Source organism: Amborella trichopoda, chromosome 12, assembly GCF_054954075.1.
Source record: "Amborella trichopoda isolate Santa Cruz 75 chromosome 12, AtrichopodaSantaCruz75HAP2 v2.0, whole genome shotgun sequence".
Lineage (NCBI taxonomy): Eukaryota > Viridiplantae > Streptophyta > Magnoliopsida > Amborellales > Amborellaceae > Amborella > Amborella trichopoda.
Window position 1 is genome coordinate 698,034 of NC_142347.1, and position 13,617 is coordinate 711,650.

At 33.9% G+C, this 13,617-nt stretch overlaps 1 protein-coding gene across 3 annotated transcripts; it reads right to left on the reverse strand.

The window, feature by feature from the left end:
- Positions 1-1,407: 1,407 nt before the first annotated feature.
- Positions 1,408-8,288, reverse strand: LOC18427451 (protein PHOSPHATE STARVATION RESPONSE 3). 3 transcript variants are annotated; one of them, XM_088854599.1, is made up of 10 exons: positions 7,977-8,288; positions 5,128-5,335; positions 4,806-4,976; positions 4,082-4,675; positions 3,443-3,656; positions 3,240-3,316; positions 3,135-3,162; positions 2,550-2,625; positions 2,134-2,203; positions 1,408-1,800 (listed from the first exon to the last, which is right to left on the reverse strand). In XM_088854599.1, the coding sequence occupies exons 4-10, from the start codon at positions 4,667-4,669 to the stop codon at positions 1,522-1,524; spliced, it is 1,332 nt and encodes a 443-aa protein (XP_088710725.1). In that variant the 5' UTR covers positions 4,670-4,675; positions 4,806-4,976; positions 5,128-5,335; positions 7,977-8,288; the 3' UTR covers positions 1,408-1,521. The 3 variants fall into 3 exon arrangements, with proteins under 3 accessions (XP_088710725.1, XP_088710723.1, XP_088710724.1); XM_088854597.1 differs by having other exon boundaries at positions 3,123-3,162; positions 7,977-8,286; XM_088854598.1 differs by lacking the exon at positions 7,977-8,288 and having other exon boundaries at positions 3,123-3,162; positions 4,806-4,905.
- Positions 8,289-13,617: the final 5,329 nt, after the last annotated feature.

Genomic DNA, 13,617 nt, shown 5'->3' on the forward strand with positions numbered 1-13,617 from the left:
AACTGGCACCTTGTGAACTAGTCTTGTATACGTGGTAAATTGAACACTCAAAAAATCGATAAAGACAACTCAGTACGGCTTAGCTAGTCCGCTAGGTCGATTAAGGCTAGTTGAGCGAAGGAAGATAGGTACTCGACCAATAGGGAGAGGGAATAGGATGACATAGGGGTGGCAATAGGCTGGTCCCGAAAAAATGATATTGGCTCGGACCCAGACCCTAGCGGATCCGAATTTACTGGACCCGGACTTGGAACCAAAAATATAATGTGGGATACATACCTGGACTCGGACGGTCCAAGATTTGGACCTAGATCCGACCTGTCAGGTCAAAGTTTTAGATGCATGCCAGACCGGAATCAGGTTTACCCCTTAGGTCCAGGTCAGGTCTAGGAGGTCCATTGCCACCCCTAACCACAGAGAGAGAAGTTAGTTTTGCAGGTTCCTATTCAGATACTAAGACAAGGGACAGGTTCTTCTCTGCCCTTCGTCCTATTAGTGGAGCGTTATGCAAGGAATTTGCTGGCTACAAAAGAGCGAGTATGATGCACAATATTACTTTTCATGATGGGAAAATTATCTGTTGTGGATCCCAATTACAGGGATTACCCCATGTATTTACCTTAAAACTTATTCTCAAATGTCAGCCATGATCATGAGTTTCCAAGTTAGAACCTCTGCAAGAGATATGCGTTGAATATGATTTTTGTTTTTGGGTAAGTCATTGAATGTGATTTTAACAAATAAAAATGCCGTTTACTATAAAATAGTATATTCTACAAACGTGTTTAACTGTATCGGCTTTTCAAGATGAAGTACTAGAGTATAGACATGTGATGCATCAGTGTCCAAGTAAAACTGCTTCAAAGTCCCTAATCAGATCATAAAAAAGTGATACTCCTTGTTTTTAAGTCACCTCACCATGACTGGACTCGGGTGACTCGGATCAGGTTGGCCAGGCTTTTGCGACATGGATCTGCAATATCCCTCTCTCTCTCTCATATCAGTCCCTATCATTGAGTAAATCGCTGAAGAAATATCAGTAACTGTAAGCTATGTTCAAAGTTTTCTCAACTTACTAATTACTCGGCAACGATTTGAATTAAAAATTCACATTCTATGTACCTTTCCATAAGACATTGGTTCAATGGTTTCTAAGTAATTTAAAACCGTTATTTTAATAGCCTGGTCCACCATAAGCTTTCAATTTCTAATTTTCTATCCTTCGATATAGCGAACAGTCCCCCTTTCTTAGCTTAGCCGCCCTAGGCATGTGGTCATGCTGGGCCAGTCAATAAGCGCATATCCAATGACAACTAGCGCATCAACAAATGCTAGAAAATTTTATAAACCGTCAGATTATTATTATCACGTTTAACGAATCTCAACCATCAATACTCAAATCATAAAGAAATTCAACAAGCCATTTAATTTTCCTCGAATATCAAAGTCTTTTTCAAATTCATATATTAATTCATGATCTAAGGGAAATGTATATATTCTTTGCTAAATTAAACTCGGCTATTATTCCATCCTTGCTCTTTTGGAAGCAGAGGAATGAATTTCGAGCTCTAGAGTAGAGCCATCATCAGTTTCCATAGAAGAGAGCCCCTCCTTGTTTGTGAGGCCAAAGCATGGTGGCCGGCAAGGCTCACTATTGTCTTTGAGCTCACTAGTACTGGCTAGTGGTGAACTAGAAGAGAGAGAGAGGGTAGCGTGGATCAAGGCACGGTGTTGCTCCTCAACCATCTTTTGCAAACTCCTAGCATTCGCTTCTATCCAAAGTTGCAGCTCCCTTTGCTCCTGCACCCATTTATGGAACCATGAATGCGACATAGTCATGTTACAAATTACAGTTATTGGCTTTCCATTTACTAGGGAGATATGTAGTCAAGAATTTCTATATCGCATGTAGGATAAGATATAATTGGGAAAAGGCTATGATGAGGATGATGTAGTATAAGATAAAATATTTTTGATAGTTTATTATCATTTCATCGGACATCAACAGATAGGTCATTAAGGCGAGATAATGTGCTTAAGAGGAAATAACCAATCAATGTATCATAAATAATCAATCGAGTTAATTATGAAAGGAAGTAACACCACCCTTATGGATCATGCATTAAGACGAACCTCAAGTTGTTTGTGTAACTTCTTCTGAACTTCTAACTGCAGACGAAGATATTCGGTGTCTTGTGCACCCCTGAAAATAAATATGAATTTTTGTAAATTTTCAGATGACTCCCTCATAATTTATAATTAGACAAGATATATGAATCTGAACAAGTAGAGAAAATAGAAGGTAGAAAAATAAAATAAAAAATGATACATATATATCTTGTTCCTTATTAAGCTTCAGATTATCCTTCCCATTTAATGATATCTTTTATACTACACAAAATGTATCAACTATGAACCATGTGTGCAATCAGTTTTCAGTAAAAAAAGCACAATTATACCAGAAGAGATGGGAATTCCCAATAGATCAGTAAAATAAACTTCAAAAATTATAATAATCACAAACAATAGAATATGTATGGATTGCTCACATTTTCACATAAACATTTTCCTTGTCAGTATCAGCAGAGCTCTTCTTCTTAGTTTCTGAACCGGGTGATCTCTTGTCTGACAACATGCAAGAAAAAATATAGTTTGTAAGGAAATTCCCCTACAAGCTTAACAATTTACGCCTTCGAATAGCATAGAAAACTACAAGTATACACGTTGAATTCCCTTTTGTTCATCCATGAATGCACGTGCACTATGAACATAGATTTGGGTAGAAATGATTTTCAATCTTCTATGGAAGCATTATGGAAATATGACACAGGTGAATATTGTATTGGTAAACAAATTAAAAGACACCAATGGACTTATACGTTCCATATATATGAAGGGAAAAATTTCCATCAACTCCATCATACATGGACATGTCTACGAGGTCCACCCTCAGTTGGTAACTGCAATGAAATGGATTAAGAAAGCAGAAATTACAGATTCAAATTTCCCCTTGAAAGTGATGAAGTGTGTACAATTTAAAATTCCCAATTCAAAACCACTTGATTTCATAGTCAAGGAAAAAATAAACAAGAAAATAACTTCAATTCTAAGTTTGATTTTACCTTCTCCATTACCTGGTTGATACCTTGCGAGACGATATTTCTGCATATTTGGGGAAGTTGAATCACATCCTTACAATGTAATTAAGAATCAATGAAAAATTAAATCCAAATATCTACCTGCAAGTGGCTTTTCACATGATAGATATTAAGTCCAGCAACATTCATAATCCTCAGAATACTCTTTGGGGTTGCCACTGCAGTGAAAAGATCATGTTTAAACTAAAGACCAAGATGATTTTTTCTTCTTTCCTTTTTTTTCCTTGCCTAAAGATAAAATCCAATAATCTAATGGAATTTCTAAAGTCAAAACAAATGCTCACCATCTGGACCACCAAGAAATGTAACAGCCTTTACAAATTGTTCATGAAGCTCTTGAGTCCAGCGCATTCGGGTCTTATTCACAGTACCATTTCTAGATGTCAAGGGGCCGGTATTGAGTTGCTCACCAATAGGAAAAACAAACTGTCCATCCATGTGGTTGCCTTGAAATCCTATTGTATTACTGGATGACCCTTTAGTTGCCACAAAAAATTCCTGAGAAAATTTAACAATGAATTCACATCTAGTCATGCAGGGGAAGTGGAATCCTGAGATTACCTTTTTTAATAACTAGACACGTGTTATGCCCGTTTAAAATCAAAGAGCAAGACCAGCATTGATCTCTGGGTAAATATCAAGATTATACCTGGAACGTATTCATCACACGTGTGGTCTAGAAACTTGATATATCAAGGGAGAACCTCGACCTGTCAATTTTTTTTTTCCTTTTACTTTTCAGAATGATACCACCATCTGGTATTTTAAATACTGGAATGTGAGGTAATAAGGTAAACTAATGGTACAATAAGCTAATAAAAATTGACAGGTTGCCATAGTATTTTAAATTTCTAGACCATCCAGATGATCAATACAGGTGTTTCAGATACTGTGTCGATGTTTATCCATGATGTTTCACTTACATCCAACATAGAATCTTCACAATTGTTGGTTATAACCAACCCTGTTGGATCTGCTACAACTTGCCAATCTGCTTGTTCACTGGTCATAACACTCCCTCTGCAACTTTGACCAACCAAATTACAACCTGAAGCATCTTGGGGAGACACATTATCGTCATCATTCATTGAGTTTTCCAAGTTATTGCATTCTTTATATTGATATAGCGAGGAATCTCCATGACCAAGTAGCATGAACTTCAAGGATTGACTTGAAGAAACCGGATGATCAGATATTTGTGGATAGGGAAGAAATGGAATGTTACCAATCTGAAACTCTTTATGTGATGAATGTAAACTGGGGCAGAACATTGAGGATTGAGAACACATATTTCTCAAGTTCGGGGAAAGTGAAAATGAATAGGCACAGGTGGTTTCTCCAGCTGCAACACTAAGATCCTCTAAAGGAGTCAGGGGTTGTTCTCGAGTGTTACATAAAGAGGAGGGCGCTGAACTTTGACCATACGATGCAACTTTCGAAGTAGAGAAGGAAACCAATGGTGCTTGCAAAGACCCACATTGCTTTCCACATTTACAATATTCTTCATTCATCTCCTTCTGATTACAACCAAAAGGAGAAGCTTGGTAAGCAAATACCTTGTGATACATATTAAAATAGGAGTCAGCAGAGAACTATTAAACTTTAAATGGATAATTTTACTAAGAAGCCATTCATGTGATAATATACCTTAGCAGAAACACTGCCAGAGAAAGAGAGAGAGTTTCCTCAATGTTTCAGTTGGATACTCCACTTCAGTCCAGATAGAGAATGATAGAAGCTGCAGAATCTAAAACCAGCCAAGGATACTTAGTGTTCTGCTTCTTAGGTGTCCCACAGCCGATTATATTCTACAATTCGCTGAAATCAATATCAAATAATTACTTAGCCATTTATACTCAAATATCAACTCTCAATGTAAAGAGAAGAGAGGCAGATGTCAATTAATAACTTCAGAGATAGCAGATATAAATAAACACACTCAAGAAACCAATGGGAGTGGTAGTTGAACCTGGTTTTCTCGGCAAATGTCACATCTCAATGAAATGGTCGAAATTCAGAAACTATCTTATTTGCATAGGTTGAGTCATCTGACGTATTATCTTTTATCTCTAAATCAGTTTGAATCAAATGCATATAAGTAAAAACTCTAGTCCCTCAGAAGAATGCCTCTCAACTTCCAGATTACTATGTTGCTCAACAGAACAAAAAACCGGGCCCTGATGACAGGAACAGATTAGTAAGGTATTCTACATTAAGAAATAACCAGGAAGAAAATTACATGATAAACTAATATTGAGCAGGTATATTCTATTATATATGCCTAGGATAAATCAATTTGGATAGAGCATCAACTAACCACCACAGACATAAATCACAAAACAAATTTTCGGTAACATACCAGAACACATTATATCCAACATTGTGCTGCATGAGTGCTGAAGGAGACATGCATTGATATGCAATGATGTTCAAAAGCAGTAAATGCAAAGGCAGGAAAGAGCAGAAATATGAAGAAGATAACAGTGACTGATGGGAAGTACTTTTATTTCCTGAGTTTTATGGGGGCAAAAAACAATTTGGGTTCTGCACATATGAGGTCAATATCATCAACTAGAACAAGTCTTTATTCTAAAACAGCTGACTAGCTGAGAGAGATTCACAGGAGGAAAAATTCAATTATAAGATTTAGAGTCCGCAAGACTCTTGAGGACTTGAAATTGGAGAACTTGTAGATTTATGGTAAAAATATTATTATTCAAATTATACATTTTCTTGATTTCATTTGAATAAAATGTAAACTTTGACAGGGAAACCACTTCCATTAATCTGATTACTTGCTCGAAGTGACAAAGAAAGAAGCTCTAGAGAAAAACATCTCACAGGCTGAAGCACATGTCATACATGGAAGCCATTGCCATTGATTTGCTGCCACTGCTAACTAATAGTAAACATGATCATTAGTATTTATCGGCTTAATCAAAAAAAATTTGGCCTTCCCAAAATTGATTTCAGGGGAGGAATATTGACAGTTGGCCAATACACAAACCCCCCCCCCCCCCCCCCCCCCCCCCCCTTCTCAAAAAAAAAAGACAAAATGAAAGGAAGTTCAATTAAGCTTCATAAAAAAGCAAAGGAAAACTGTAACAGCACAGCCCTATGGAATTTTTTTAATCAGAGAAAGAAATCCCATAGAATTATTTAAATATATTTTTCTCTAATGACATCCTTTAACGAGAAATCAAATAATTATTAAAAGACAACTGAGATAAATTTTACGTAACCGTTCTTATCATTAAAAGAAAAAAAAATTATATAACAGTTAACCCAAAGTTAAACATGCCTTTCTAGTTAAGAACTCCAATATCACCAGATGCACCTTGAAATTCTTCCTATAAACAAGAAATAACTACTAATTGAAGGGGAAATACAGATGGATCACGTAGAAATTCAAGAATTCTTACTCTATAAGAAAGAAAGTAATCACAAAATGAAGGGAAATAACACATGGGTCGCTTAGAAATCCATTGAATTATTTCTAAACAAAGGAAAATAACAGCTAAATTAAGGAAAATTACAGATCAGTCACTTCGAAATTCAAAAAGTTTAAAAGTTCTTTCATACAAAGGAGAATAATCACTAAACAATGGAAGTTACCGTTGGATCAATTAGAAATTCAAAAATTCTTTGTACACAAAAGAAAATATTTTTTGAATTAAATAAAAGGAAATTACAGATGGGCCGTTTAGAAATTCAAAAATCATTCCTAAACAAAAGAAACTAATCACGACAAGAACAAAAATTCCAAATGCGTCACTTAGAACTTCAAAGATTATTTTTATTTAAAAGAAAAAAATATACTAAAGAAAAGGAAATTATAGATGGATCAGTTAGAAATTCACACATTATTTCTAGGGAAATTTATCAATTCATACCTATAAGTTTGACGAACGGAATATTTCACTATAGGTTGTTTTGATATATTTCAAAACCATAATGTTGCGTAGTTTAATGGACTACTACGAATTTGATTAAAAACTGATAGCTTAAATGAAACGGATAATATATTAGATAGGTCGACTCTTAGATATTATACTGTTATTTGAAAATTTTCCCTTCTTTCAATACAAAAGACATTAATCACAAATGACTGGAACATACAGATCAAAAACCATTTTTATGCCAAATAAAATAATCCCTAAATGAAGGGAAATTACAAGTGGGTCACTTAGAAATTCTTATCTCGATACAATGAAACTAATCATTTCAATGAAGAAAATTAAGGATAGATCACTAATCCTTTCTACACAAAATAAAATAATCAGTAAAATGGGGGGAAACTACAGATGGATCATTAAGAAATTTAAAAAATTCTTTCTACTCAACCGACAGTAGTCAATAAATAAAGGGAAATTACAGATGGGTTCACTTAGAGATTTAAAAATTCTTCCTAAATAAAAGAAAATAATCACTAAACATAGGAAATTTTAGATTGGTCACTTAGAAATTCAATGTAAATTCTAAATATGTTATAATGTTAGACAAGGACTTGGAGGCGCATTATTTTGACAAAAAAGAAAACTAGAATTAAACAGAGGCTACTGAGAATGGAGAGGTGCCATTTAGCCTTTCATTTACAGGTTTGAAGCTTGAACGAAAGAGAACCCATACCCACTATTCTCCTTTATTTATTTTTATTCTTTTTAGAAATCACCAATTACATTAATTCAAACCATCATAATCTGATTTGATGGTCGAATTTCAAGACATTCAACATAAAAATAATAAATAAATAAAAAAGGACAAACTTTTGAAAAGAAATAAGAACAACAAAAAAAACCCAAAAATGCCATCAATTACCTGCAATTGTTTCAAGCTTTTCAACCAGGAATTATATCAGTAAAATCCATCACGAACCATGAAAATTCAAAAAAAAGAAAGAGAGAGAGAGACAGAACGGAAAGAAAGAAATGCCATAGTGTTATCTGCAATGAATTCTTCTTACAACATCCAAACAAACCCTAGAAGTTTTATCACAGAGAACCATCCCTAAAATATTACATCTCTAAAACCTTGGATATGACGAAGCGATAAAATCCAACAAAAAAAAATCAATGAATTCCAATCAATTATCTGGACACAAAGAAGATAAGGCATCGGTTTCCTCGATACTCAAAACTATATTAAGTTTCAAATTTTATGATACGTTATGATCATTATTATTATTATCATTGGAAAAGAATAAAAATGGCCGGCGATTTGAGACAAAACATAACTGGACTACGCGGCAATTCGAGCTTCCCGCCATGGCCATTATTTTATTTTAACATAAATTAAGTAAAAAACTATTAAGAAAGATTAAAAATTGAAAATTTACACAGAGGTCCATTTTAATTTCTAGAGTTTTAAAACTGGTCCTCATTATCTCACGCTTTTACAATTATGTCCCATTTTTCGAGTTTACAGTGTATTTTGATTTTGTTGTATGTTGGATGAAGCTCAAATTTGCCAACATCACATATACCTATTAAAACATAGAAAATATCTAATACTAAAAATAACCGAAGGATTCCAACTCTATTTTGGAAAAATTGTTTCTTTCTAATTGTTTTGATATACTTCCTACATATGTGTGATGAGACCCCAAATTTAAACTTAATTTGATGTAAAAGAAAATATGCTGAGATTTGATTTGGTGATCACTGTGATCAAATTAGTGTTCTAAAACCTGACAGTCTGGATTAGGTAATGCCGATCCAAACCTCGAATCGGCTGGGTCCAAAACAATTTCAAGGTATCTGTCCTAGCACGGTCCTAAGAAAAATAAATTTAACAGATGAAATGTCAAGGGAGATTTGGAGGCACTGGTCCACGATCAATACCTTCCTAGAATAGGTTTGGCTCTGGCTGATTTTCAATCTTGATTGGTTATTTCTGATTTGGATCACCATGGTTTAAACACTAGATTAAATAAACTGGTTTTTTTTCATTCAGGTGGCTTTGGTGTGACCAACTAGATAATTGTCCTTATGGATGTGGAGAGGGGGTCTAACCATTACTTATGGTCAAACCATTTTATTAAAGTGGTCACGTGTAAAAATCTTAGTTTCATTTCACTCAGGTACTTCAAGAAACTGTATAAAAAAACTTAAATATACCCTATTAGTAATTTGAATTAGTAGATGCCAGATTCTATGAGTACCATGCTTATGCAAACTTGGGAATCCAAAACATAAGTTTCGAATAAATGTAAAATAATTATTTTGTTTGGGCCCCTTAATTAAAGAGTAATATGATAATATACTTCTTTGTTCAAACTCGAATTTTTTTAATGGAAAAGTGAGTTTGGTATTGCTAACCATCGACAATCAACATAGATAGAATGAATCATCATTTCATCTCAAGCCCCTTAATTAAATAGCACTAATGAATTTGTGATAATACATTATTTATTTAAATTTAAGAACGTGAGACTAAGATTTTCAATAACAAAAAGAAGGTTCTTAATGCTTAAACATGAATAAGCAAGGGTATATGTGTTGTATGACTTGGGTCATTTAAGTGGAGTTAAACAATAAAAACAGCCATGCATGTTCATGCTTCAAAAAATTGAACAGATGCAATTGTGCCATTTTTCAAATAAATCTTTTGAGGAGGTATCTGAGTAAAATAAAAACTAAAAAGTAGTGATTTTAATGTTAAATTGAATTATTTGACCACTTAAGTAAATTTTTTAAGTGGTTTGATCATTAAGTGATATTTTCCCTTGTTATTCTTTATGAGGCTTTTCCATGAAATATGGTGAGTCCACTCCTCAAAACCCGTCTAAAAACCCATATTTGGGGCCGGTAAAACTTTTAATGGTCAGATAAGTATCTATGGAAATCAAAGCTCCAAAAAAAGTGCAGTTTTTTACGTATCTTCTTTTCATATCCATGATTGTCAAGGTGTGGATAATTGACTTACATATTTGAACTCTTTTAAAGCTTTGAGTCAAATCGAATAGGAAGAAGCCACTTCTTAGAAAGGAAAAAAGAAAAATAGCTTTAGAGCTCATGAGAAATATAAATTGTTCCAATATGGTACCCTTTGATTTGCACAAGAAGGAAGATCAATTGTTGGAGCCTCGGTAAAATTTCACTTGAACTCAAGATTAGTAGGCAAATTTTCATTATGGTAACCAAAACTAACTACCAAATTCGGGGATTATATATTTACATATTTTGTGTATGGATAATTGACATTAGAGGCGACTTGGTTATGAATGCAGTGATGCCTAGCTGGTCTCATTCTCTTCAACTTGCGCTGTAAATAAAGTCTCCATCTCGAGGTATCGTCTCTCGAAAATGGTTCTCGTGGTTTGTTGTAGAAAGTGGTACGATCAAACCACTACTTTCCACAACACCAGTACGATCTATGATAGTTTGTCCATTTAGCTCACAACAACTATTATGTGCTTATATAGAGCATTTAAGATCTGGACATGAAATGTTTGAACAGTATAATAATTCTTGGTTTAAAATGTATCGGTGTTGACTGGCAATCAGGAAGATGCTGGTAATGAGCACCATTCACCCTTTGTAAAATATCTTCCAAAATGTGAGGTTTTATGCTATGCTATTGTAGAATTTACAATAAAATAAATAGTGACTAAAGAGAAAGATCAATAAGACATATATGTGGCTCGATAATGATGCCTACGTCTACAAAAGGTAAACCAATATCTCATTTATAGGGATTAATCTGGTTTACCGGATATTTACAGAGTTCCAATTCTTGTCTTTTTAATAAACAAATCCACATTATAATTGTAATCCCACAAAATAGAAAATTCAATAAAGTCAATATAAGAAACTTAATATCTTGTAGTATACAAGATAGAACTCAATAAACTCAATATCTTGTAGTATTCAATAAACTCAATATTTGGTTCCTATAACTGTCAACACCCCCCCTTAAGTTGATGTGTAAATATGAATGGAGCCCAACTTGAACAGTATCTGATGGAACTTTGTCTTTGATATAGTTTTGGTAAATATGTTTCAAGTTGGTTTTCACTTCAAAAATAAAGAGTACTAATAATTTTTTTCTGAACATTTTTTATCACAAAGTGATAATAAACTTCTATGTACTTGGTTCTTTCATAAAAAACTGGATTGGATGCTATATGCATAGCTGCTTAATTATCACATAACATCTCCATTGGATTGACCGTTGAGAACCCCATATCTCGAAGTAAGTACTTTAGCCACATCAATTCACTTGTAGTTGAAGTCATAGGTCTATATTCTGCCTCTACACCGGATCGAGCAACTACATTTTGTTTATTGTTTTCCCAAGTAACTAAGTTTCCTCCTACCAATGTACAATAGCTGGTAGTGGACGTCATGTCAATTGGACAACCTGCCCAGTCAACATCAGAATAACCCATAATATTAGTGTGACTATTCAGTTTCAACCAAATACCTATGCCGGGTGATCACTTAAGATATATGATAATCATATCGACAGCCTCCACATGACATGATCTATGAGCATACATAAATTGGCTCATAAGACTAACCGTATACATTATATTCGGTCGTGTTACAGTCAAATAAATCAATCTACCTACAATTACCTAAAAGCGACCCACAACTTCAAAAGGTTTTCCATTTGTTGAATTAAGTTTGCAATTAATATCAACATGAGTATCAACGGGTTTGACTTTTAGTTTTCCGGTTTCTTTCAACATATCTAATATATATTTCCTTTGAGAAATGAAGTCCAATTTTTCAATGTGTTGCTTCTATACCAATATAATAATTTACTTGATCAAGATCCTTGATGTCAAATTTATTGTGAAGATAATTTTTAAGTTTCATGATACTTTTTTTATCATTGCATGTAATAATAATATCGTCAACATAAATGAGTATAACTGTTGTACCTGAAGTTCCCTTTTTTGTGAATATCAAAGAGTCAACTACACTTCTAAGAAACACGACACTCGTCAAGGCTGTGCTGAGTTAGGCATACCATGCATGAGGTGATTGTTTAAATCCATGCAAAGCCTTATTTAATTTGCACACAAGACCTTGTTCTTTTTATTTAGAATGACCTGGAGGAAGACTCATATAGACTTCTTCTTCAAGATCACCATGTAAGAAGTCATTTTTAACATCCATATGATGCTGAGACCTCCCACAATTAATTGTGAAAACATAAAAAATATTCATCTTGATAACTGATGCAAAAGTCTCTTTATAGTCAACTCCATAAGTTTAGGTAAATCATTTGGCCACCAACATGGTCGTATGTTTCTCAACAGGCCCATCATTATTATATTTGATTTTATAAACCCATCAACATCCAACTATTTTCTTCCCTTTATGTAACATGACAATGTCTCAAGTATGGTTCTTGTTAAGTGCTTAAAGTTCTTCTTTCATGATCTTCCTCCACACAAGTTGACAAATAGCATTTTGAAAATTGGTTAGCTCATAATTATTAGAAATATAACTAAAAAAAGAAAAATAGTCAGGTGAGATATTTTCATAAGAAATATGATTTTGAGCAGAATAAGAAACTGCATGATAAATATAAAAATATTGAAGTCTAGAAGAAGGTTGAGAGATACGAGATGACCTACACAAGGGGGGAATCAGGTGGGGCCACAGCCATGGCGGAGTCTTCTTCGTATTCTAAACCAGTTTGATGAGTTTTAGAGGTATTTTTCAGCTTCGGCTTTATCATCATGACTTCATCCATGTGTGTTGGACACATCACTGGTACTAATATTAGATAAGGGCAAATGAATTTTTGAACACTTCCCCTGAGTCCTATTTTCCAAACCACTCTCTAAGGTGTCGTAGAAATAATATTATGTTTCAACATATTGAACATATCTGAAAATATGCATTTTTCTTGTTGTGGAATCATAACATTTGTATCCCTTTTGAGTAGAGGAGTATCCAAAGATGATACATCTACTAGAACATTTATCAAGTTTATCCCAGTTGTGCCTAGCCACATGAACATAAGACACGTATCCAAATACACACAAATGAGACAAATGAATTTTTCTATTTTTCAAAATTTAAAAGGGAGATTTATTCTTAAGCATTTTACTTGGAAGCCTGTTAATCAAATAGCAAGTAGTTAAAACAGCTTCAGATCAATAATTTTTGGAACATGCATCTGAAACATCAAAGACCTTATAGCTTCCAAAAGTTGTCTATTTTTTCTTTCAGTAACTCCATTTTGCTAAGGTGTTCCAACACACAATGTTTGATATATAATATCAAGATTCAATAAATGCTCAGAAAAAACTTTGTTCACATACTTTGTGCCATTATCAGTCCGCATAATTTTAATCTTGTCATTGTATTAAGTGGAAATCAGTTTGAAAAATACTTTGCTATTTTTTATTTTAATAAATATACCCAAGTAGCACGAGACCAATCATCAATAAAAGTAACAAAATATTTAAAGTCAGCATAAGAATTGACTAGGGTTGGTC